At 47.8% G+C, this 26163-nt stretch overlaps 1 protein-coding gene across 3 annotated transcripts in view; it reads right to left on the bottom strand.

The window, feature by feature from the left end:
* Positions 1-26163, bottom strand: part of KATNIP (katanin interacting protein) — a 211076-nt gene that overhangs the window by 183250 nt on the left and 1663 nt on the right. For all 3 annotated transcript variants that reach the window (XM_075564655.1, XM_075564654.1, XM_075564653.1), the window contains exon 2: positions 1148-1203. In XM_075564655.1, coding sequence (XP_075420770.1) covers positions 1148-1203 — 56 coding nt within the window. The remainder of the gene's footprint in view (positions 1-1147; positions 1204-26163) is intronic.

The raw sequence follows: 26163 nt of genomic DNA, 5'->3' as shown, positions 1-26163 counted from the left end.
TTGAGCCCCCAGGCCCAACAGGGCCTGGCAAATTGTCTTTCATTCTTGGAATGAGGTCCCTTGACAATCAAGAGTCCTCATAGGTAAGTGGTGACTTTCTTTTGGGATTGGTCACACACACCTGCATCCATTTGTCACTACATCAGACTCACGTGTAAATGGCCTTGAGTCCCAGTCCTAATCAAGCAGCCCTGCTGTCTGCTCTCTCTCATACCTCAAGGGTTCTGCCTACCTTTCCCCACCCTCCCTTGCCGTAATGGCTCCTTTTCCCTTAGTGTTGATTGTGCTGCTGACTTGGCCTGAGGAAGGCTCTGCATCTTTAGAGAGGCATCCCCCGACCCCCATTACCTTTCCAGCCAAGCCTAACACAACGATGAGACTCCTTTTGTGTGTTGAATCCCCTTTCTTCATCCCTCTCTGCTGTCACATCTCATGCTGCCTCGTCTCTTTCAACCACACTGTGAATGGCGTGAGATCATGGCTCTCCCAGCTCTGAGCCCCAGCCTCTGGCCTGGGGCCTGGCACAGAGCAGGAGGAACTCGGTATTTTGCAGCTCTTCCTGTCAGGGGGTGAGGGCTCTTACAATCAATCCTAGAATCTGGGTTGACTAAAAAGAGTGGTGGGAGTGACATGGTGACAGCTCTTGAACCTCGATTTCTAGGCCTGCTTCTTGGGCTCTGGAAACCCGGAGCCGCTGCAGGAAGAAGCTCAGTGGGCTTGCAGGAGGAGGACTGAGCCTTTGGCGCTGAGCCCGAAAACACCCTAGACGGCACTCAGTCCCCAACCATGCTGTAGTTGCCTGCAGGTGCTTGAGCGAGCCCCAGCTGAGGTCAGGAGATCCTGCCCCTAATCAGCAGGACCTCCTGGGCTAGCCCGGCCGAAGCTGCCAACACACAGTCATGACTTTGGCCTGGGGCCACTAAAATGTGGGGTGAGCTGTTACACAGCGGAAGCTAACAGAGACCCTTGGTAGGAGAGCCACAACAAGTGACACTGGGTTGAGAATGAGAATTGCCGACGATGGTCCGTGTCCTTTGTGGGAACCCAGAGAGAGATGAGTGAGGCATCCCGTTCTTTACGGGCCGGTACCCGCGGATCCTTTCTAAGAAAGCTACCCTCTACCAGCCCTCGGCGGGGACCCACTTACCTCCCTTTTCTCCCGTGAGCAGGAGCGGCTTCTCTCGGCCTTTCGCAGAGCCTGACCTGTAGTGATTCAAATGTAGAAACAGAGGTTAAGGCTGTTTGAGAACAGCTAGTTCATCACGGCTTCTGCTTCTTATTTGCAAACGGAATAGATGGGGCCAATCATAATTTTAAGGAAATGCAGCCTATGATTCTAACGGGGAGCTGGCACACTTTGGATGCAGACCAGAGCCGATTCGCATGCTCGCATTATGGGTCTATAATGAAGAGACTGCCAGCCCTCTAATCTGGAACATTAGCTGCACTCTGCAAGAGCCACGGAAGGCAGTTTTCTCAGTCAAATTACCTTTTCATTAAACTGTTTGAAATGACAGGAAACGCCTTCCACCAAAAAAAAAAAAAAGCCCTCCGCCGTGTACATCACATGACTTTAGACTAATGCAGCCCAGGGAGTCCACCAGACCCCAGACTCACCACACAGAGTGAGGGTACAGCTGTGAATTAGTGGTAATGGCCGGCATTACACAGAATGGGCAATTTCAGAGCGAATTGTTGCTTTTCTCGGGAAAACTGGAGCACTAATGTTTGAAGGTGTGCATAAATTCAATAGATGGGCATCACCCGTGTTTAAATATGCTCCTCCAAATGCAGTTCTCACAACTTTTATGGACATGACCATTATGAAAAGATTCCCTGATGGAAAATTAATGGGTTGCCTGGGCTTGCACGTGGAAGATGGGAGCGTGACGAGTTGTCAGTGTGACTTCCCACTTGGCCATCGTCACGCTCAGGTGACCGCTGGCCAGACGGGGCTGCTGCCACCACCATATGCCCCACCCATGGAGTACTCGAGAGGGCAGGAGCGACAAGGCTTAATGACATCCGAGGAGAGTCAAAGAAGAAAGAGGCAGCATTTGTCCTTGGATGTGGTCACTGCCGTGGGTGGGACACAGCTGATGATAAGGTCCAGTCAGAGGAAGATGGTCTTTCCAAGAGAGTGAGCAATGGGGGTGAGTGAGGGCCCACGGATGGACATCTAGCAATGTCCACTCTTGGGAGTCAATACAGAAAAAGGGTGTCGAGAAAAGGCAGTGATTTGCAGGCCAGCTTGCCCTGGTTCTGTGAGGCAGAGGAGGAGGGGCAGAGCCGGGCCTTCTTGGTGTGTGAGCTCCAAAGCTGGGAGTGGCCAGCTGCCTGGGGGACATGCTAACAAAGGAGGCCAGGGGGCCGAGGAAGAATGAACCGGGCTGACACAGTGTGTTCCCTGTGGTGGTGGTTGGATTGTGTGCCACAGACACCGCTTTCTGTCATTCTTATGTGTGCGCCTATGTTCTCGCTCCTTCCCGCCCCGCCTGCCTTCTTCCTGAGCCTTAAGACAAAGAAAAGGCACAGAGGCTGCTGGGCTGAGTTGGAGCCCAGTCCTTGGGGATCAGGGCTGTTGGGCTCCTCTGCTCAGAACTGCCTGATCAGGATGTGCTGCAGGAGTGGCTCAGGTGGGGCGGATAGAGACCTCCCACCTGCCCCAGCTAGCAGCCAGAGGGGTTCCCAGCGGGCTCTAAAACAACCAGGTGGCCTGGAGCTGGAAAGGGGCAGAGCTGGTCAGAGGTCCGCTTTCCTGACAGACCCTGGCAGCTGAAGCCATGCTGAGGCACATCAGATGCCAGCAGGGTGAAGCAGGGACCAGGGTGGGAGCCAGTCCAGGGGCAAGCAGGACGACCCCCTGGCTCGCTCGCTGAGGTCCGTCCTCAGCCAGACACATGTCCAGGGACCCAGGCCAGTGGATGGCCAACCAGTTATGGGGCCTGTAATCACAGGGTTTCTCTGGGCCATCATCTCCTCTTTTTCAGATAAACATTGTTTTAGTTGAGCTGAATCACCTCAGTCTGCTTTCAATTCTACAATTTAAGTTATAACAATACAGGGCAGTAAACAAAAATGAGAGTGGATCATAAAACAAAAATATTAACAGAAAAAACAGAGCTTAACTCCTAGAATCTGAAAGCAAACTTCTCCAGTGGAATTAATTGAATGCCTCTTTATTCATTAAGAGAAAATAATTTGCTTATTTTCCCACTAAGATAATTGGCTCTAATGATGTGCATGTGTTATCTGAATGCCCCAGCAGCCCGAGACCTCACCCTACTAGGCCTCTTTCCCCTCCAGGTCGCTTGTAGCAGAGACAGCCCCTTCTCTCCCAGGACAGAAGGCAGGGGCTTAACCAAGTTACACTTGCCTGTCGACTGCCCTTGTGACTTCCCACCTATGTCTCATTTATTTCTCACAACTCGGGGAGGGAGGTGGAAGAAGGTGACATTAATATCAATATATGCAGCTTGCAAAATTACGGGGGTGTTCCTCAGCATTTTGCAAGGTGACCTGCCTGCTTCGGCTGCGAGGCAATAAATAAAGCCGCACGTAAATGACACCTGTGCGTACGTCCCTTGGCAGAGCAGATGTGCGCCTGGGGAAAAGAACAAAAGAAGTGCCGGCCTTGAATCCATGTCGGTATAACGCGGCTCTCCCACTTCATATTTCAGAGGGGTGTCCCTGCACGGAGGAGTTACTTTCAATGGGGAGACAATTCTGACATTTCAGTTTTACTTTGCTCTTCCCGCAGATAATGCTATTCGCCACCGCCATTTGGAGCGGAGTCACAGCTGCCTTGAATGCTACTTTCTGAAGTCATCAGGAAGGAGAAAATCAGAGTCAAAATTACCCTTGAAAAGGAGCCTTAGGCCTTCTCAGGATACAAGTTTTATAGCCACTGCTGCAGAGTAACATGCCTGGATATCTGTCACTTGTGTGTGTTTGTGTATGTGTGTGTGTACATGCCTATGTAAAATATAACTTCATGGCATTTCTAATTAAGCTATTCATATTGCAATTCTTTCTTTTATTTTTTGCCTTGGGGTGGGTGGAGGGGGTGGTGGCGGTTCATGAAAGCTAAGTGCTGCTTGGATGGTAACTGCAACTCTACCCTAGCAGGCACCCGCACTGCGCCAGCTCTAGGGCCCAGGCACCAAATGCACCCACAAATGTCAGTCCTATAGATCCAAGCTTCATAAACTGCAGGGCATGACCCCAGATCAAGTCACGTGGCTAAATGTGGGGGCCGAGAAAAACTGGGCAACAGTAAAAGGTTTCTGAAAGTGCAATGACTGAAAACGAATTCAAAAGGAAACGTGAACTGAATCTCAGTGGTTCCTGACAGTGCTTGCCCAAGTTGCAAACTTGCTTCTCGGGCGGAAGGGGCCGTGAGTAGAAACAGTTTACATTTATGAAGCCCTGCATTTTGATTTGGGCGGGAAGGAGGGTGGAGATGACCACACACACTTGTTCTATAGAGCCAGGTGTTTTTGTTTTGTTTTTTACTTTGTAGGTCAGGTCCTAAGACCACAAGATAGTGCAACTTCTCATCTCTCCCTGCGGCACAAAAGCAGGCAATAGGCAATATGCAAACAGGCCTGGTTGCGTTCCAATAAAACTTTACAAAAATAGTGGGCCAGAGCCTGCACTGTAGCTCACTAACTCTTGTTTTAGATAGACATTATTCTTCTCTCCACGGGCACACTCTAAAGAAGAAGCGAGAAACAAGTAAACTGAGGCTGAGTAATTGGGTTGTTTTCTCAGAGTCAGAAAATGTATTTTCACTCTTACTTTCATCATGACCATCACCATCACCAGCACCAGCACCATCATCACTGTCACCATCTTTGGTACGATGCACTCTGTGCCAGGCTCACAGGTAAGGATTTTACAAGCATCCACCGGGCTACTCCTCATAGGTGCCTTGTGAAATAAGGTGCTGTCCTCCACTGATACTGAGCTTCAAAAAGGCAGGGAGCCTGCCCTCTAGAACACCCCCGGCGAAAGGAGAAACTATGATTTGAATCCAGGTAGTCTTGTCTGAAGCGTGAACTTGGAAGCTGGAAGCCTTACAGGGCCCTCAGGTGGTGAAGAGACCAGCTCAAGAAAGCCAGAATGTGCTGAGAAGGGAGTTTGGTTTAAGGAACTCTTTCCGTGACCCAGGGTTTTAAGATGTACTTTCATTTAAGAGCAACACATATGTGGGCATGAGAAGAAAACTATTCCCCAAAGGTCAGAGAAGATGGCAATGCCCACAGGTGGATCCATGAGCAGATCTGGAATACTGCCACGGGAATAAAATGTCCAGTGGTGAGGCAGGCTGGGCATCAGACACTCCTGCCTGTTGTCCATGTGGATGTAATGCTCAGTCATGGCAAAGAAGCACTGGACGCTGGAAAGCAAAGGGGACTCTGGGAAAACCCTGTAGGCCAGCGGTTCTCAATCTGTGGGTCGTGACCCCTTTGGAGTCAAATGACCCTTTCATAGGGGTCACACAATTCATAACAGTAGTAAAATGACAGTGATGAAGTAGCAATGAAAATAAATGTATAGTTGGGGTTCACCACAACAAGAGGAACGATATTAAAGGGTTGCGGCATGAGGAAGGTTGAACCCCTGCTACAGACAAAGTGGTTCAGGTAGGGCCTTCCCATCACAAAGGAGTCTCCAACCAGCAACTTGTTTCTGCCCAGTGAGGAGCCCTGGTGGTGGGCATAGTGGTTACATGTTGGGCTGCTGACCACAAGGCCATTAGTTTGAAACCACCAGCCACTCTGAGGGAGAAAGATGAGGCTTTCTACTCTCCTAAAGGGTTCCAGTTATAGAAACCTACAGGGCCCTGTCCTATAGGGTTGCTGAGTTGGAATCGACTTGATGGCGGCGAGTTTGTTTTCCCCAGCAGGGTGGTGCATCTTCCATTTAGTTATTTCTCCTCCAGTCTTACTGCGAGGCTTCAGACTGCTCTTCTTTTCTGTGTCTGTGGACAAATGATAAACAGCTTCCCGAGATACCATTTTCTTACACTTATCAGATTGGCCAAGGTCCAGAGGGTTAACAATACACTGCTGGCAGAGCCTGGGCCACAGGCACTGGAGAGCAATGCTGGGAGAAGCGCAAAATGACATCCTCAAAGGCAGTCTCACCACCGCCTCTAGGAATGTACCGTGAAGCAGCACCTCCACAAACAGAAAGCAAACAGACACCTGAGGTATTGGCCGTTATCATAATATGTAACCAGAGCATTTGGAAATCAAGTCCTTCGGTGGGGGACTGGCTGCATTAAAAAGGGGGCTCTGTGCAGGGGATAGAAGTGTATAAAACTGGGGCAAAGAAGAAACAAGTTCCTTACAGAGCCGGTGAGAAGGCCATCTATTACATGGGGGGGAAATCAGAGAGCAGAAGATACATTCGTCTTTGATTGCCATGTTGGCCAAGTCTACGGAAAGCACCGAGGGCTGCTGGAAGAACCACCAAAGCTGCCTAGGAAGAAAGACCTGCCAGAATGCTCTTCAGAAGCAAGGATGGTGCAACTTTGACTCATACACTTCGGACATGTTATGGCGAGGGACTGGTCACTGGAAAAGACTATCATGCGTGGTAAAGTAGAAGGTCAGCAACAACAGCAACAACAAAACCCAAAAGTGGAAAACATAACCATTGTGAGGATGGTACAGGACCGGTGATGCAAGAAGAACCAGGAGGAGGAAGGAGCCTGGTGACGTAGTGGTTACTCGTTGGGCTGTGGTCTGCTGCGTCAGTAGTTCGAAACCACCAGCAGCTCCTGGTGAAGTAATGAAGGCAGAGCTTCCTACTCCCCTAAGGAGTGATGATCTCGGAACAGCCCCCTCACCCACCCCCCAGGGGCAGTCCTACCCTGCCTTACTGGGCATGGACTCAATGGCACAAGCAGGAGAGAGACTCTTACTTTTTCTTTCTTACTGGTTTTCTTTTTGAAGGAGCTGGGTTTATTTCCCATTTTAAAACAGCAACTAAATTAAACGGAAGGGATTAAGTATCCCGAAGGCTGGTTCAACTTCTTCGACATGAGAAGTGCTGTAGGTTACCCGCCACCCCCCCCCCGACACACACACACACACACACACACACAAGCCTCCTCACCTCCGAGGCCCACAAGGGGGTGGTCTGTCAGAACCCTCACAAGCTGGGGACAGAGCACCATCTTTCCCGAGGACAAAGGGCCTTTTCTGAAGGGCTCTGTCCATAATGTGCGAGGGCGGAGAAGAACGAAGTGAGGGCTAGAGATGGCTTCTGAACATGGAAACAACAGCCGCTGTGCCTCCCAGCTCAGCCAGGAGGCAACTGGTGACCAATTCATTTATTTGCGGGCAGACAAGCTGAGAGTGGAAAGGGGAGCAGAATGGATCACTGGGGCCTGTCCACAGGGGCGTGGGGAAGTCCAGGTTCCACTTAGGTGCGATTCTACTGGGGCCTCCTAAGCGCAGCCCACCACCGGGCACTGCCTTTGGAGGGGAGCGCTCAGGGTTTCCTGGCACAGGCCACCAAGTGGCAGAACACCAAAGCAATGTGCCCAGGGTCACAGAGCAGGAAGAGGAAGAAGTGGACTTAGAAACCAGTCTGTCTGACTGTCCGCTGGATGCTGGGGTGCTTCACTGTCCTCTGCCCTCAGGCTGCCTACCTGCCCTTCCAAGTCTAGCCGCTGCCCTCTCCCCACTTCCCAGGGCCTTCTGGAACCTTGACTGACTTTCACCTGGCACGCACATGAGTTGGCTAAGGGAGGTCCTGGCAGAGTCACGTGGGGTGTGGGGACCAGGGCCCCCTGGACAGCACCTGCTCTGCCCCGGCAGGTTGCCAGGCAGGAATGCAGGCCCTGTTCAGAGCAAGATTTTCCTAGAGAAGCTGCAAGGCCAGTTTTACGGGATTTTGTTTGTTTTGTTTTTTTAAATGCTGGCAAGAAATTTAACAAAAGAAAACAAAACACTGGCAGCTCTGTGCAGGCCCTATAAAGCTGGTCTGTAGTTTCCAACCTGGTAACTAGACAAGACGGCTGGATGCTCTCCGGCTTCTCTCCTTGTTTCTCCAGCGCCATGCCAGGGACCCCTCCTGGGGGCCTCTTTAAGGAAATTCCATCAGGAGAACAGAAATCCACCAGACAAAGAACAGGCCTGTGGAACACCCGACCCTTCTGTGCCTCCAGCTTGGCTCTGGGCCCTCGGGTTACACTCTGCCTTCTGGAAGCCTGAAACAATATCCCTGTCACTCTTTCTTTGCATTTTCTGTGTAAAACGAATTTCCGGGGCCTAGTGCACTGCCAAATTACCTGAGATAAACAAGTCACGCTAAGATCCTCTTTGCCTTCCCAAACCCAAACAACAGCTGGCAGCTAGGAATGGTTATTTATAACTTGCACACCAATTTGTGTGCTTACTCGGTTTAGCACTGCTTAGCTATGCGCTCCCTGGCTGGCCTCCCAATTAGATGGGAACCCAAGGACAGTGCTGTGCAGGGCCAAGGGGGTTGGCCCTGGGTCAGACTTCCACAGCCAGCCACTCATTACCTGCTTGGGGATCCTAATAGTCCTCAATCCCTTTAAGTTCATGATCAGGGTAAAGATCCAAACAGGGTAAAGATCCAAACAGACAAACAAAACCCAAACCCAGCTGTGGCGTCTATTCCAACACTGCCAGGCAGAGAAGAGCTGTCCCTTGGGGCTGCCAAGGCTGCAACCTTTCCGGAGGCAGACAGCCACATCGTTCTTCCTCGGAACAGGTGGTGGGTTTGAACTGCCAACCTTTTAGATGGCAATTGAGCACATTTTAACTACTGTGCCTCCAGGGTAAAAGACTTATAGCAGTAGGAACTGAATAGCTCCTGGCCCATAAGCCATGACTGTCCAAGGGTTCTATTGGCTTCTGCCTTCAAAAATAGATCCTGTATCCATCTACTCTCCTCTACCCTCCCAGTCCCTCTCCAGCTCCATCATCTCTTAATGCAGCGGCTCTCAACCTGTGGGTCGCAACCCCATTGGGGGTCGAACGACCCTTTCACAGGGGTTGCCTGATTCATAACAGTAGCAAAATTACAGTGAAGCAGCAACAAAAATAATTTTATGGTTGGGGGGGGTCACCACAACATGAGGAACTGTATTAAAGGGTCACGGCATTAGGATAGTTGAGAACCACTGTCTTAATGGGTGCCTTTAGCATGTGAGTGCCCACACTTGTAGTCTGTCACCCCCTTTTCAGAAAACAAAATTACTCAGAGGCCTCTGGCAATTAAGAAAATGTATGTAAAAAATGTTTGCACACTAACCCATAACCCAGGGAAAGTGAAAGTCTGTGCTTCTGCAGCCCCCACCCCCACCCCTGGGTTGTTGTGGCACTCCCCTGAAGCGGTGCCCCTCTCTTGGAGAACCACTGACCTAGGAGGTGACTGTGTCTTCATTCTGGCCTGCCTTGTCTCCCTGCAATCATCTGTACACAGGGCCTCATCCCTCACCTGCGTGACTTTCCAGGGGCTCCCTCTGCATGCAGAAGAATCCAAAGGACCTCACATGTCCCCTTACTCAGGCTCAGCCCCATGCAACCCCACCAGCCTGTCTTCTACCCCTTCACTCGTTGCCATTGAGTTGATTGTGACTCACAGCAAGTCTACAGGTCTGGGCAGAACTGGCCCTCGGGCTTCCTCTGTAATTCTTGACGGGAGTAGAAAGCTTCATCTTTCTCCCAAAGAGCTGCTGGTGATTTTGAACAGGTGACCTTGCAGTTAGCAGCCTGATGTGTAACCACTAGGGTTCTTTCCCACCCTGTGATCTGCAACCCCTTATTCCTCTCTATCCCAGGGGCCCCTACCTTCTGGGTTCCTCCTTCCTGAAGAAATTTTCCCATGCTCTATGAATCACCCAAACCAAACTCACCGCCATCAAGTCGGTTCCTACTCAACCGCAACCCTTCCCGGCAGAACAGACCTGTCCTTGTGAGTCTCCAAGCCTGGTCTTTCTCCCTAGCCCCTTTCTATCAATCAGCACGGAAAGGGACCTACCCTCTCCTAGAGAACTAGGACCTAGAAATCCCTACTTTCATACTCGGTTTGGTGCTTGTCTGATTTCTTAATTTGTGTTTGTTTGTGGATGGCTCCTCTACTAGTAGGAGCCCTGAAGGCACATTGGGTAAGTGCTCACTTTCCAAGCAAAAGGCTGGGGGATCAAATCCACCAGCCGCTCTGTGGGAGAAAGATGTGTCAGTCTGCTCCCGTGACGATTTACAGACTTGGAAACCCCACAGGGGCTGTTCTACTCTGTTCTATAGGGTCACTATGAGTTAGAACTGGCTCCATGGCAGTGGGCGTGGTCTGTTTTTTTACCCCATTAAATATTCGCGCTGAGGCTTTGTCTGGCGTTTTCACCACTGAATTCCCCAAGCCTAGAACGCTGTCTAAAATGAACAGGCACCAGTAGACAGTTCTGAAATCGATGAGCCAACGGATGAATGGGTTTCTGAATGGACGGTGCCGCAAGGGAGAAAGCCATAATAAGGAGCGGTAGTAAAGACTTCATCTTCTCCGGCAATGCGCTATTCGGACCCTCCTCACACCTACACAGCCACACTCCTTCTGGGATGGTGAAGTAAAATATGATGACGTGAGTTTAATACTCCATTGGAGATAATTGGATAATATTGATTTTCCTCTCTCCCCTTTGAAACAGTAAAGAGAAGGAAGTGCTCCACGCGGTAATCTATGCAGGGGCTCCTGGATCAAGACACTCCCCGGATTGAAATGGTCTCTGCTCTGCCTCAGTCTCCATCACACAGCACCCCACCCCAACTCCACTGTGGCCAGCTCCCAGAGTCCAAGCCCGGAGACTGCAGTTGTGAAAATGCGCGCCCGTGTCCTGCCTGAGTAGTTCCCTAAGTAATCATTCCAAAATTAAATAATAGTCTAAATTTAAATGAAATAAGAATTACACCTGTTTGTTTTCCTAATCAAGCCCATAATCAGTAGTATGACCAGTGACTGCTGTGTGGGCATTGTAATGACTTATTGAACATAGCGGAACAGAGTGCCTGGGGAAGGGTGTTTGGCATCAGAATTAGCAGAGGAGGTTAGAGAATGGAGGTCTGCCTCTGGCAGATGTGGAGTTTGATTCTCTTCCCTGTGGTGAAGAAGCCCAGGTGGCCGAGTGGGGCTTGCACTGGGTAGCTAACCACAAGGCCAGCAGTTTGAAACCTCATCCTTGGAGAGGTTAGTCTTAGAAACCCACAGGGGCCGTTCTACCCTGTCCTGTACGGTCACTGTGATTCAGAATGGACAAGATGGCAGTGAGTTTGATTGGTTGCGTAAAATCACTAAATCAGCAGTTCAAAACCACCAGCTGCTCCTTGGGGAAAAGATGAGGCTTTCTTCTTCCATAAAGACTTATAGTCTTGGAACTGACCACTGGGCCAGTTCTACCCTGCACAATAGGGTTGTCATGAGTCAGAACTGACTCGATGACAGTGGGTCAATTTGAATATCTTTTGTTTTGTTTTTTTCAGTGAGGTCAAAATAAGGGTAGCAACCTATGCTTATAGCATGTTATAAAATCTTTAAGGACAGCCTCTTCTCAGCCACAGCCATGGGCAGGCCTTTTTCTGGTCCTCAGGATCTCAGTCCCAGGGTCTCAGAGGGTGATTAACCTCTGTCCTGTTTAAACTATGTTACATCACTCTTTCCGTGCTGCTCATAAATGCACTCTGCCATAAGCATCATCCTAAAGTCTCTTGGCTCTCGCTCCACGGGCCAGCAAGCCTAACTCCTCCAATTAACTGCCTGAAAGCACCCCTGCCAGACACAATCCTCCTGCTCAGAAGCACTCAGCTGTGTTTGCTCTGTGGGCTGGGAAACCCACTGCTCTGTCTGTCTTGTTTCTTCTGCAACTGCTCAAGTGCCACTGCTCCCCGTCTCTGGAATCTCAGGGTTCCGAGAGCATGCCTCTGCTCCAGGCCCTTTCTGGATGGTAGCAAGACCCCCACTTCCTATTTCTGAGAAGGCTGTTTCTATCCAGCGGGATGGCCTCCATATTAGAGTTCCCGGTTCTTACAATCACAAAGAATTCTGCTGACCATCTCTCCTAGGGAATCACAGTCTATCAGTCTCACTTCCCTCCCTCTTTTCTCATCCAGACCCATGAGCAAAAGAGGAATGGCATGAAATCTGCATGGTTTCCACCCAGTCGCTTGGGGGGAGTTATTAGAACTGGGAGAGGCGGGGTCATATGCCCTATCAAGGGGACTACTGCAACACAACACACTTCACACGGTACACGTGAAACCAATGCAAAATGGGCCAACATTGTGTGACCTCACTTACTATATATACTCGTGTATAAGCCAAGTTTTTCAGCACATTTTTTATGCAGTTTGGTGGTCAAATGTAGGTGCCTCGGGTCATCTTATAGTCGAGTATATATGGTACATAAAACTATCAGAAAATGCACAGTGTTTTGGAGGTTACCCAGGGTGGGAAGCAGAGGAAGAAAGGAGGGTTATGGGTATGGGAAGAAACCACATTGAACTGAATGCCGGGTGGCACAGCTGATTGATTATTGTCACGGACACCTGTACAATGTCAAAGGGACCAAAGCTGTGTGGTGTCATTTCAGCAAACACCTCATGAGATGTGGTTCCTTGGTTTAGCGGTTCTCCACCTTCCTAAGGCTGTGACCCTTTCATACAGCGCCTCATGTTGTGGTGACCCCCCAAACCATAAAATTATTGTCGTTGCTACTGAATCACTGTCATTTTGCTACTGTTGTGAATCGGGCGACCCCTGTGACCCCCAACGGGGTTGCAACGCACAGGTTGTGAACCGCTGGTTTAGGGTCACAGTTTCCTGGAATTTGATTTCTTGGTTTGGAACTTTGGAGTCGTGGTTTGGAGGGACATTGCAGTTAATTGGTCTAATTGGTGGAAGGGCTTGGCTTCCACCTCCTACTGTGTTGTGTAATGCCTGGGCTCTTTTGCATGGTCATCCAGTGCACAACAACCGGTGTCTACCTGCCTGCAGTGCCAGAGGAAGGAGGAGAGGCTGGGACGGGAGGGGGCGAGAGGAGGAAACCCTCAAGGAGATGGACTGGCACCATGCCTGCAACAATGGACTCAAACTCGAGCATAGGAACAATTGTGAGGCTGGCACAGTACCCCCCACCCGCCCCCATCTGTTTGCTGCCCCCTGCAGTTCATGCATATGGTTGCTATGGGTCAGAACCATATAGAAATCACCTAATATGGAGTGTGTGGCTATTACCTCTATGGGCAGCTGCCTCCATTGCCATGAAACCAGGACTGAATGGTGCATGGCTATCACTACTGAGCACAAGAAGATCACCCCCCACCCCAACAGAATCACACACTCTCAGGACTCTAGACTTTCTGGAGCCCTGGAGGCTGGGTGGACCCTCAAAACCAGGACTCACTGCGACTCGGCAGGACAAAGAACTGCTCCTTAGGGTTTCCGAGACTGGAGCTCTCTATGGGGACAGATCACCTCATCTTTTTCCACGCAGCTCGTGAACTTGAACCTCAGAGCTTACGGCTAGCAGCCCAACGGTTGACCCTCTGCCCACACGGCAGGGCTCCTTCAACTGAACCATAGTTGAGCATCGCCGGTAAAGAATGTCCGAGACAGAGCTGGGGTGACTGGCTCTGTGGCCAGGAGGCGAAAACACTCCCCTCAGCCTTGGCCTCAGCATCTAAAAACTGAGAGTCATCAGAGCAGATGCAAAGCCTCCCACTGGCTGAACCTAGCCCACAGACATCTGGCAGGGATCCAGGACGGTTTAAAAAATTTTGTGGGTTGGGTTTTTTTCTTCTTCTTCCTTTTCTCTAGTTAACATTACAAGCTGAACAGTCTCATAGTTTAAAAGGCGGATGCCTGGATCCTCTTAAAAGAAATCTGACAACAAAGGACTGTATCCCACCTGCCCCAAATAGTGGGAACCGAGGGGCAGAGGCTACCAGGTGGTGCAGCCTGCTGGTCCCCATACCCTCCTCACAGCCACCTGTGAGGTCTTCCCGGTATTCAGGATGTTTTGTGTCTGCTTTTTTTTTTTTAATCATTTTATTGGGGGCTTATACAACTCTTAGCACAATCCATCCATACATTGTGTCAAGCACATTTGTACATTTGTTGCCATCATCTTTCTCAAAACATTTGCTTTCTACTTGAGCCCTTGGAATCAGCTCCTCATTTTCCCCTCCCTCCCCGCCACTTCCCCCTCACAAACCCTTGACAATTTATGAATTATTATTATTTTGTCATGTCTTACACTGGAAAGAGAGGTTCTTGCATCCACATCGCCAGCAAAAGTGAAAACACCTTCATCTTAATCATGTGACCAAGCAGTTAACTCTTTCCCGTGCACTTCCTGGATGCCCAGGTCCGACCTAAGAACTCTGCATCTATTAGCTCACTATTAACTCTCAGGACGATCCTTAGAGGTGGGCACAGTACGCATGTGCACTGCTTGGGGGGCGGGGAGGAGATCACATGCTTTAAGAAATTAGTCGACAGGAAATCTCTCTCTGAAACGGAAGAACATGCCTGGGCATCAAACACGTGAAGTACATTTATGTGTTATCAGAATGCTTCAGAAAACAGCGAAGCATAGTAAATCCACCCCTCTGCCATCACTCAGATTACCCGCAGGCTTCTAATGTGTGACTCCTAGCCAGCGTTCAGAAACTTCAGGGGGCCCAGACTAGAGTAGTCATGCTCCTTCCAACTAGAACCTTCTGTGATTTGCTACAAGGTTTGGGTCAATTTGGAGTGCGCGCGCGCACACACACACACACACACACACACCATTGCAAGTTCACTTAGAAATTGGGAAGGTATGGTCTATGCAGGGGTCCCGTGGTTGGTGACCTGGCGTGTGTGGCACCTTTGCATTCCCGCAAAGGCGTCACACTCACCTGGGCCTTTGCTGTTCCGAGGGATGGGTTAAGTCAGGAGCTGTGTTCAGAGGATTTGACAACGTGAGATAGGAATAAAAGTGATTTTCTTGGGAAAGACACTGTCTTCAAGGGGGTGGTGGGGGAGCATTGAAATGCTAAGTGACAAACAAGGTGACACATAGTAAGGAGGCAGAGAGGAGAGGTAGCTAGGACAGGGGCATGATGATGACTGGGTGGGATACTTCAACTTCTGCCCTGGAGGACAGACCTGCAGAGGCCTCTGACTCTGGAACTGAAGGCTTTGCTCCAAGGCCTTTCCTGACTGCTTGATAAAGAGCAGCCAGCAATTCACTAGGGGACCCAGCAGTTACTCTCTTCCTGTTTACAGTGGCAACAAGATAAACCCTCATAGCACCTATGCCGGGCCAGGTGTTGAGCATGCAGAGGCACAAGAGTGAGACTTCAAAGAGGGAGTGGGGCATGGAGCCCAATCCCAGAGATACAGCCCCCACCCCTCCACACAGGAAACTGTGGCATCCCACCCCAAAGGAAGTGCTAATCTGCACATGGCACCAGTGACTACTATCTGCAGTGTAGAAGGGACTTGAGAAAGGTCCCCAGCTAGCAGGAACACAGGAAAGGCAAAGGCAGGGAGGCACATGGTTTATCAAAAGAGATTGGAAAGTCCCAGTGTTTGTGTGAAATCTCTACTTTCAAGTTTGTGGAGAGCATCTGTTGACTCGGTTCAGTCCAGCGTAACATCCTTGGGCAAGATCTTTGGGGTGGGTTAGATGATCAGAACAAACAGGGGAGGGGAGGGGAGGGGAAGGGAGGGGAGGGGAGTAGAGAACTGCTTCCCCAGAGAAGTCTTCCAATTAAAAATGCTATGTCCACGAGGGAATTGTTAAGGTCACCAGGGTTGGGGTGTTCAAATCCCATGACACACCAGTAGTCCATTCTGCAGCATTGAAGCCAATTGATACTTTCTTAATCCTAAATGAAGTGCTCTGCAAGCCACTCTGTGGCAGTTACATAACCTGGTGTCAATTTGAGGATTATGAGTGTAGGGGTGGAGTCTGGCCTCTCAATAGGGATATAACCAATGAGGCCTCTATGTGAGCATGGCCTCCCCCTAAGGATTCTGGGAATTCCTGGATTTCTTCCTTGGAGGCGGGAGATACTTCTCTCTGCTCACTCCCTGGGAGACACTCTACTGACAAGACACATGGCGCTACGCCCTGGGAGCTGGAGAAGCCGCATGAACCTACCCTGATGCAACCAGACCTCTGGAGCTGGATGTGTTAGTCTGGGTAGACTAGAGAAACAAATCCACATGAACTCATATGTACATAAGAGAGAGTTTTATATAAAGAGTAAGTATACATTAAGAAAGCAATCCCAACCCAGTGCTGTCCAAGCCCATAAGTCCAACATTAGCCCATATGTACAATACTGATCTACAAAGTCCTTCCTCTATCTCACAAAACACATGCAATGATGCTGACTGCAGGAGGAAAGCCAAATCCGTGAGCGTGTAAGCATCTCAGCGCTGGCAGAGGTCAACACACAGCTGCTCCAGCACCCTGGCTGCATCAGGGTAGGTCCAAGTGGCTTCTCCACAGAGATGTCTTTCAGGAAGTGAGCCTTGCAGGTGAAGCAGGGAACTGGCTAAGGCAGCTGCAGCCTGGTCCGACCATCAGAAAGCAAGAGACCCGAGAACTAGAAAGGCGAGGGTCACTGAGCCATTTATCTCTGCCCTTCAATTAACCCCACATGTGCTTATTGGCCAGGTTGGCACAATAAACCTTAACTATCTCACTGGAGAAGCCATGTAGAGACCCCTGCCAGCACTGAGATACTTACAACCCACTGGCCTGTGATCCTCCTGCATTTGGCATCATTGCATGTGTTTCTTTAGTCTGAAGAGGCCTTTATAGATTGGTATCAGACATATGGGTTAATATTGGACTTATGGACTTGATCTGGACTGGGCTTTGATGTTTTCTCAATATTCAATTGCTCTTGTAATAGAAACCTCTTTCTTATATACATGAGTGTCTATGAATTTGTTTCTCTAGTCCACCCAGATGAACACCAGCTCAAAGCCCTCCTTTACAACCATACTGCTGCTCCTAAAGAGTCTCCCTATCACTCATCAGTTTGTGGACACTTGTGTGTTGCTGTGAGGCGTGCTGAAAGCTATGTCATTGGCATTTCAAACCCCAGCAGGGTCACCCACGCTGAACAGGAGTCAGCGGCGCTTCTAGACTAAGAACAGAGAGGAAGAACAGGCTGTTCGCTTCTGAGGGATTAGAAACTGGACACCTTGTGAACAGCAGTGTAACATTCAGGTTGGAGAGCACTCAACATGTGAACAGGGAAGAACTGCCTTCTCAGAGTAGAGTCGACCTAATGATGGTGGGTGGAGCGACACTTCTGGACCTTCACTTGCTGTTGGGGCACGACTCGAGTTGAGAACAAACAACTGCAAATGTCAGTTAAGAATCAAATGTGGAATGTATGAAGTATGAATCTAGGAAAATAGGATGCCATCAAAATGAAATGGAAAATGAAATAGAATCCACAAAGATCAATATTCTAAGGTGAACTGCACTGATATTGGCCATTTTGAGTTGGAGAATCATACAGTTTACTATTCCGGGGATGACAAATTCCAGGGGAATGGCATCGCCTGCAGAAAGAGCATTTCAAGATCTACCTGGAAGTACAAATGTTGTCTGTAACAGGATAATATCTATCAACCTACAAGGAAGGCCAGTTAAAAGACAATTATTATTTGAATTTACACAATAACTACCAAAGCCAGCAAGGGAGAAGCCAAAGAATTCTATCAGCTTCTTCTGTCTGAAACTGATTAAAGTGCAATCAGTGGGTTGATAATTACTGGTGACTGGAATGGGAAAGTTGGAAGCAAGGAGGAGAACACAGTAGTTGGAAAAACACAGCCTTGGTGACATACACTAAGCTGAAAACCACATGAGAGAATTTTGCAATAATAACTTTTTCATAGCAAATACCGTTTACCAACCAAATAAACGGCAACTACACCCATAGACCTCACCAGATGGAATACACAAAATGGAAACTGAGTCCATCTGTGGGAAAAGACCAAGAGGAATATCAGTACCATCGGCTAAAATAGTGCCAGGAGTCAACTGTGAACAAGCCATCAATTGCTCATATGTGAGTTCAGGGTGAGGATGAAGCAAATCAAAATATGTGCATGAGAAACAAAATATGACCATGAGCACATCCCACTGAAATCTGAAGGTCATCGAGAACAGATTTGATGCACTGAACACTGAGGATGAAGACCGGGTGAACTGTGAAAGGACAGCAGGAACTTCATACATGAAGAAAGCAAAAGGTCACTTTAGACAAGAAAGAAAAAATAACCAAATCCGATGTCAAAAGAGACTTTTCAATTTGCTGTGGAGCATCAAGGAGCTAATGCAAATGGAAGAACTGATGAAAAGAGCAGTTCAAAAGACAAAGTTAAAGCATAATGAAGGATGCAAAGACCAGGAGTTAGATATCCAAAAACGGTGAGCCTGCTCAGTTTAGCTTAAGCCAAAGGAACTGAAGGAAAAATTCAAACCTTACATTGAAATAGTGATGGGTTCTAAGGAGGAGAATATGGACTGATACAGGAAAAGAAAAGTGATATCCAAAAAAAAAGGTAGAAGAAATACACAGTAACTGTACCAACCATTTAAAGATGTAGTATATGACCAAGAACCAATGATATGGAAGGAAAAAAGTTCAAACTGCACTGAAGGCATTAATGAAAAACATGGCTCCAGGAACTGACAAAAAAAACAACTAAAATGTTTCAACAAACTAATGTAGCACTTCAAGTACTCACTGTCTACAACAAAAATGTGGGCTACCCATCTAGAAAAGAGCCATAGTTGTGCCCACTCCTGAGGAAAGTGACCCGCAGAAGACAGACATTATCAGAGACCATTACTGATATCAGATGCACAATGAATAAGGAAAGCTGAGAAGAAGCAATGCATTTGAATTACGGTGCTGGCAAAGAATACTGAAAGTACCACGGACTGCCAGAGGAACAAATAAATCTCGTCTTGGACGTACAGCCAGAATGCTCCTGAGAGGCATGGTTGACCAGTGTCTCAAGCATTCTTTGGACGTTTTGCAAAGAGGGAGCAGTCACTGGTAAAGACATCATGCTTCATAAAGCAGGGGAATCAAAAAGAGGAAGACCCTCAAAGAGATGGACAGACCGAGTGACTGTAACAATGGGTTCACACAAAGCAATTGTGAGGATGTGGACGGAGGGGCAGCATTTCATTCTGGCACGATTCGGGTTGCCAGGAGCTGTTGGTACCTAGCAACAAGGTCTCTCCTCCTGGGTCCCAGAGGAGCAGTGAGGCAGGTCCTGGGAGAGTTGAGAGTCAATGGCACGACCTTTGAACTGTGCTTATTCCCCTGCAGGTCTCCTGAGACTGAGTCCCCAGCCACACAGGAGAGGGTCAGGGAAAGGTGTCTGATGACCTACTACTGGGCACAAGGATAAGAAGGATCTATATTATCAAGAATCACGCCGGGGTTGGCAAACTATTCTCATAAAAGGCCGGGGAGTAACTATTTTTGTTTTACAGGCCAGATGACGTCTGCTGTAACTACTCTGTAGCAAGGAAAGCCCCCCCCCCCCCGTCCCCCCTCCCCTCCCCCCTCCCCCTGAGAGCATACAAAAGGGTGGGGTGCTGGGTTCCATTCACATTTATTTACTCACATAGGCAGGGGCCACATTGTAAAGACTTAGGACTTTACAATAGCTTCTTAGGTGGCATAGTGGGTTACACATTGGGCTGCTAAGCAAGAGGTCAACAGTTTGAAACCACCAGCCACTTCTCAGCGGGAAAGATGAGACCTTTAATCCTGTCAAGTGTTACAATCTTGGAAACCCAGAAGCAGTTCTACTCTGGCCTATAGGGTTGCCGTGAGTCAGAATGGGGCTCAATGGCAGTGAGTTTGATTTTGGGGTTTAGTGAACCTTAGGGCTTCTGTCAGCAGACCGTGAACTCTTAAGGACAGAGACCATACCCTCCTTGTCCCAGGTTAAGATGAAAAGCAGAAGTACGGTGCAGTGCAGCACCAAAGGCACTCCATGGGCAGTTGCACAAATGTCTAGGTCAGGACAACAGGACTGTAACCTTTCATGGCTGCCAGGCAGGTAGCATGCCTCAAGGAAAGCAGAAAGTAGCTCCCACTCCCTTCTGAAGGAGGCAGTAGCAGTTCGGCTCCACGAGGAATTCTCCACGTTTTGGAAAGAACAATGTAACCAGATATTCATGAAAAACCTTCTGATTTTTCAATGCTGGTAACTAATTATTATTTTTTAATTACAATGCTATAGACCAGCAGTTCTCAATCTGTGGTTTGCAACTCCTTGGGGGTTGGGGGTGGGGCGTCGAACCACTCTTTCACAGGGGTCACCCCCGATTCATAACAGTACCAAATTAGTTATGAAGTAGCAACAAAAATAATTTTATGGTTGGGGGTCACCACAACATGAGGAACTGTATTAAAGGGTCACGGCAGTAGGAAGGTTGAGAACCACTGCTATAGAGCAAATAAGCATCTTTACGGCTGTACTCAGAGAGTTCCTGGGGTGGTAGAGTTGGGCTCTGGGCTCCTAATGGAAAGGTTGGTGGTTCAAATTCATCTCAGAGCTACTTGGTAATCTATTTTTGAAAAGTCACAGCCATGACAGCACATGAAAAGTGCTGTTCTTTGAAGGTCTAAATACAGGCATGTACATATGTAAATACATTTATATATTATGATGGGGAAATAGATTTATGTGCATATATTTATAGGTTTAGTATTAAGGTAGCAGACGGACATTGGGCCTCTACTCAAGTAATCCTTCAATGCAAGAACATTTTGTTTTATTAAACTGGCATTCCATCATACTCACCTTCCTGATACAATCAGTGAGGACAAAGCGGGTGCATAAGCAAATGTGGTGAAGAAAGCTGATGGTGCCCGGCTATCAAAAGATATAGCATCTAGGGTCTTAAAGGCTTGAAGATAAACAAACGGCCATCTAGCTCAGAAGCAACAAAGTCCACATGGAAGAAGCACACCAGCCTTTGTGATCATGAGGTGTTGATAGGATCAGTTATTAGACATCAAAGAACAAAAAATCGTATCATTGTGAATGAGGGGGAGTATGGAGTGGAAACCCAAAGCCCATCATAGGCAACTGGACCTCCCCTTACAGAAGAGGTGGGGTGAGGAGAAGAGCCTGTCAGGGTGAAGTATAGCACTGATGAAACAAACTTTCCTCTAGTTCTTTAATGCTTCCTCTTCCCATTATCATAATCCCAATTCTACCTTACAAATCTGGCTAGACTAGAGATGTACAATGGTACAGATAAGAGCTGGAAACAGGGAATCCAAGACAGATTAACCCCTCAGGACCAATAATTAGAGGAGAGATACCAGGAGGGTAAGGGAAAGGTAGGGGGAGAAAGGGGAAACCAATCACAATTATCTACATATAACTCCCTCCCAGGGGGATGGGCAACAGAAAAGTGGGTAAAGGGAGACATTGGACAGTGTAAGACATGAAAATATTTTTTATAAATAATCAAGGGTTTGTGAGAGAGGGAGGGTAGAGGAAGGAGGGGGGAAAATGAGAAGCTGATACCAAGGGCTCAAGTAGAAAATGTTTTGAAAATGATGATGGCAACAGATGTGCAAATGTGCTTGACACAATGGATGGACGGATGGATGGATGGATTGTGATAAGAGTTGTACGAGCCCCAAATAAAATGATTTAAAAAAAAAAGAAAAATGCTGTTCTACTCTAAAACATATGCTGCCATGACTCGCCAGAACCGGCTACACAGCACGTCGTCTGAGGCTGCATTCAGTCTAAACCAAACTCCCTGCCATTGAGGTCAATCACAACTCAGTGACCCTGTAGGGCAGGGCAGAACTGCCCCTGTGGGCTTCCGAGAGTGTAACTCTTGACAGGAGTAGACAGCCTCATCTCTCTGTCGAGGAGCAGCTGGTGCTTTTGAACTGCTGACCTTGTGGACCCCACCAGGGCTCCCTCTCTTATAGAGAGAGTTCATTTCTAAACGACTACATCGCTATTTTTGAAGCTTTAAAATGTTAATGTCTATTTAAAAGATTTTTAAAGATCCAGGTCCTATAGAAACCTTTCCAGAACAGTCCAATGAATATACCCCGCACACAGAAGGCACTAAAATGTTGTTGAACAGTAAATAAATACCAGAAGGAAAAATAAGCATGTGAAAGTCCAAACAAGAACACTCAATGCCATCTAATCAATTCTGACTCCTAGAGCCCGTATAGGGCAGGGTAGACCTGCCCCGGTGGGTAGGACTCGTTTACAGGACTAGGGAAGCCTCATCTTGACCCCTTGGAGCAGCTGGTGGTTTGCAAATGCTGACCTTGCAAGGGTTTGCAGCCCCCTGTGTAACCCCGACATCACCAGGGCTCCCCGTCAAGGTCCGGTTAGCTAACAGGACAGGGTGGGAAGAAAGGTGATGGACTCAACAGAGAGAGGAAGTAGATCCAATCAAAAAATGGATGGGAGCAAAGAAGAAAGGAAAACAGAGCCTACGCAGACACTGTGTGGTAAACACGTTTATTTTGCCTGCTGAGTGCTTGCTTTACTGCTATTTATTTATGAATTTTGGCTCGGCTGATTTTAAGCACTGAGAGAAACAGACAAATTGCCAGGAGACCAGATCAACATCACACAAGCCCAGAGGAGACGAGGTCCACTGGCGGTGTGCTCACAGCAATACCTGACTAATGCCACCATCACTTGTTTCGCAGTTTAGGAGTATTTGGACAAGCTAGGCTAAATCCCATCTTGGCGCTATTAATTCCTCGAGAAAATTGGCTAAGCAAATGAACGGGATCAACAAGGGAGATATGGAAATGTTTGCTCGGAGGGGAGCAAAAGCAAATGATCCACTTTACAATCCCTTCTCATTATACTGATGTGCTGAACTTTTGTCTAATTATTATGTTCCTGGAAAACTAAATAGGGTGGGGTTTTTTTGGGTTGTTGTTTGTTTGTTTCTAAACCACCTCACATCTCAAACGCGCTAGGGGAAATTCGACTTTTTAACACAAAGGTTAACGGTTCCATTTACAAAAGCCTCACATTTACCTTTGTGTAAATTAAAAATGTCAAACATGGGGTTTTCTTTTAAATAAAGGCTGAGCAAATTACACAGATGATTGTTTCCTAGAAAGTTTATGTCAGTCAGGTCCCTCACTCCCACTCTCCCCGCCCCCCACCTCCCTTCTGCTATTCTGTAGGGTGGAAGAAGTCGGTTGGCACATAAGTAGATAATAACAGCACTTGTCTCATGACTCATTCAGATTCACTCTCATGGAGTCAATTTGACCCACATTGACCCTGTATCTGGTTTCAAAAGCTGTCGTCTTTTACAGGAGCAGAGAGCCTCATATTTCTCCCCCATAGAAGCTGGTAGGTTTGAACCACAAACCTTGTAGTTCACAGCCCAACAGCACTGCCAGTGCTCTAGAACTACCTCACAGGAGAGGGATGTTTAGTTTTGCCTTGGCGTTAAGTGTTTTTATGTGTTGCCCCCACTGAATCCACACGACAAGGCAGGTTCTATTGTTAGCCCCATTTTACTACGGGAGAGCTCAGGCCTCAACAAAACAAAACGAAACACCAGACTCACTGCCATCGAGTTCATGCCATCTCACAGTGACTTCTCTAGAATAGGGTAGAACTGCCCCTGTGGGTTTCCAAGATTGTAACTCTTTTTTTAAAAACCAGTTTCATTAGTACCTCATCCACACGTCATACAATTCAAAACTTTACTCCTATCAAGAAGAGTTGCACAATTATCATCATGTTCAATTCATGCATATCTTCTTCTTCACTGTGGTCAATGTTACTCATGTGATTGTTGCTTTTTCCTAACTGTGGCAAAAAGATACACAACAGAGGATTCTCCAATTCCACAACTTCTACTCTAAAACTTAATGTCATTTATGATGGTCTTTGTGTTGTACAACCATTATTGATATAGACTGTAACTCTTTAAGGGTGTAGAGAGCTCCGTCTTTCTCCACCAGGGTGCTTGGTGGTTTCGAACTGCTGACCTTGCCGTTAGCAGCCTAACACATAAGCAATAGGCCACCTCAGCATAGCTGAGGCTCAGATCTCGTATTATCCCCAAACTGAGAAGCATCACATTAAGCTGCATAGCAGACTCAGATATATAACCTGCCCAGAGACAAAGCCAAGAGGGGGGAGAAAGAGGAAGTTATGAAAAACTATGAACGATGCAAAATCAACCAGGCATTTGAGCTTTGGTGAGGTTAGGAAGTAATCATCTTTCTGATATGGCCAGGCTAGGTTTACCGAGTGGGCCAGAATCATAGTTCAAGATACGCCTCATTTCACGGAATGAAAGTGTGTCTACAGGTGTGTGCGGATCAAAGTTTTCAAAATGAGAGAGTGGATTTCTTTGAATGTTAAATCTAATCTCAGAGGCTATGCGTTCTTAAAGAGGGCCCATCGCTCCTTTCTGCAACCGATCTGAAGACAGATTTCTTCACAGGGAAGGATGAGGTGAGGACAAGCAGGAGGGACAGGTGGACAACTAACTCGGCCATGGTCTGCAGAGCGAGGTTTCTCAACGTGTGTTGATGGATTTCAGGAGGGACTCTTCAAAATCCTAGGTGAATCTTCTAAGAAAAAAACATGTATCTTTATAGATAGCAAGCCTAAGACATCCTTTGTCTTGACTGCTGTGTGAACATTTGCCCAAATAATACAAAGCATTTGCAATGATAGGTAAAACTGCCGTGTGGTAGTTACATAGTCTCTTGTCAACTTGTGAAGGGGTGGAGTCTAGCCTGTCAATCAGGTTGCAGCTTGATGACCTCATTTGGCTGCACTACAGAGATAAATAGCTCACTGGAGGCCAGACGTACCCTCGTTCTCTGTTTTGTCTTTCTGCTGACAAGCCAGATACGCTATGCTGATGGAGCCAGAGCCCTGAGCCGGAGGAGCCACATGGAGACCTACACCAGCACTAAGATGCTTCCATCACCACTGGACCTGCAACTTCCTACCCGCTGGCCTGTGATGTTCCTGCACTCGGCGTCATGGCATGTGTTGCGTGAGTCTCAAGAGGATTTTATAGATTGGTATCGGACACATGGGGTAACATCGGACTTATGGACTTGATCTGGACTGGGCTGGGCTGTTTTCTTAATGTACAATTGCTCTTTGACATAAAGTTCTCTCTTACACACATATGAGTGTCTCTGGATTTGTTTCTCTAGTCAGCCAAGACTAACACATGGGTCTACCAAATTGTTCAGGTGGTCCTCTCACCGATACCGTTTCATGTGCTACATTGGGACTAAACTCTAAGAAACTAACCTTTCTAAGTTTGGGGTAGGGTATCAACGTAGAATATCTCATTATCTGACTCACAGTCGCTCACTGCCATTGGGTCCATTCTGACTCACAGCGACCATAGAAGACAGAGTAGAATGGACCCCTTTGTGTTTCCTAAGCTGTGAATCTCTGCAGGAACAGAAAGCTTCACCTTTCCTCGCTGGAGCAGCTGGTGGATTCTGACCTTGTGATTAGCAGTCCAAGGAGTAACTCACACATCACCAGGGCTCCTGGCATTGACAATTAGAGCAACTCCTCCCTGTTCCCTACTCGTTTAGCTGTGCAAGGCTGGACTTCCTTCGTATACTTTAGCGAAAGTACCACAACACAACAGTGTGGCTGCAGAAGCAGACAGGCAAATGTAGCTGTCATCCAGATAAACTAAACATTTTGAAGATATTTGCAAACAACACAAAATAACTCTTCTAAGTTGTTTTCTTCATTTTGCAAAACACAGTTCCTTGTCTTTAAAAACATTCAGATGTAATGTGTTTATGAATGTTATGTTTAAACGTATTGGTTTGTGGACATTGTAAGGTTCCCCCCCCCCTTTTCCCAGTTTTGATGTCCAATGTGGTAAATATCAGAGCTACAACCCACAAAAACGCAGTTCTTTTGACTCGGTACGTCCAGGAGTGAGGTTGGAGAATGTTGTTTCAGAGCAACAACATTACATTGACCTTTTCACAGGCAAACAGGTAAATGGCATCGCATAGTGTCTCTGAAGTACAAAGGGCAGAGATGTCCTTTAATCAC

The sequence above is a fragment of the Tenrec ecaudatus genome, chromosome 12, assembly GCF_050624435.1.
Source record: "Tenrec ecaudatus isolate mTenEca1 chromosome 12, mTenEca1.hap1, whole genome shotgun sequence".
Classification (NCBI taxonomy): domain Eukaryota; kingdom Metazoa; phylum Chordata; class Mammalia; order Afrosoricida; family Tenrecidae; genus Tenrec; species Tenrec ecaudatus.
Note: the sequence above shows the minus strand (reverse complement) of the source record. Positions and strands in the feature narration are given on the sequence as shown.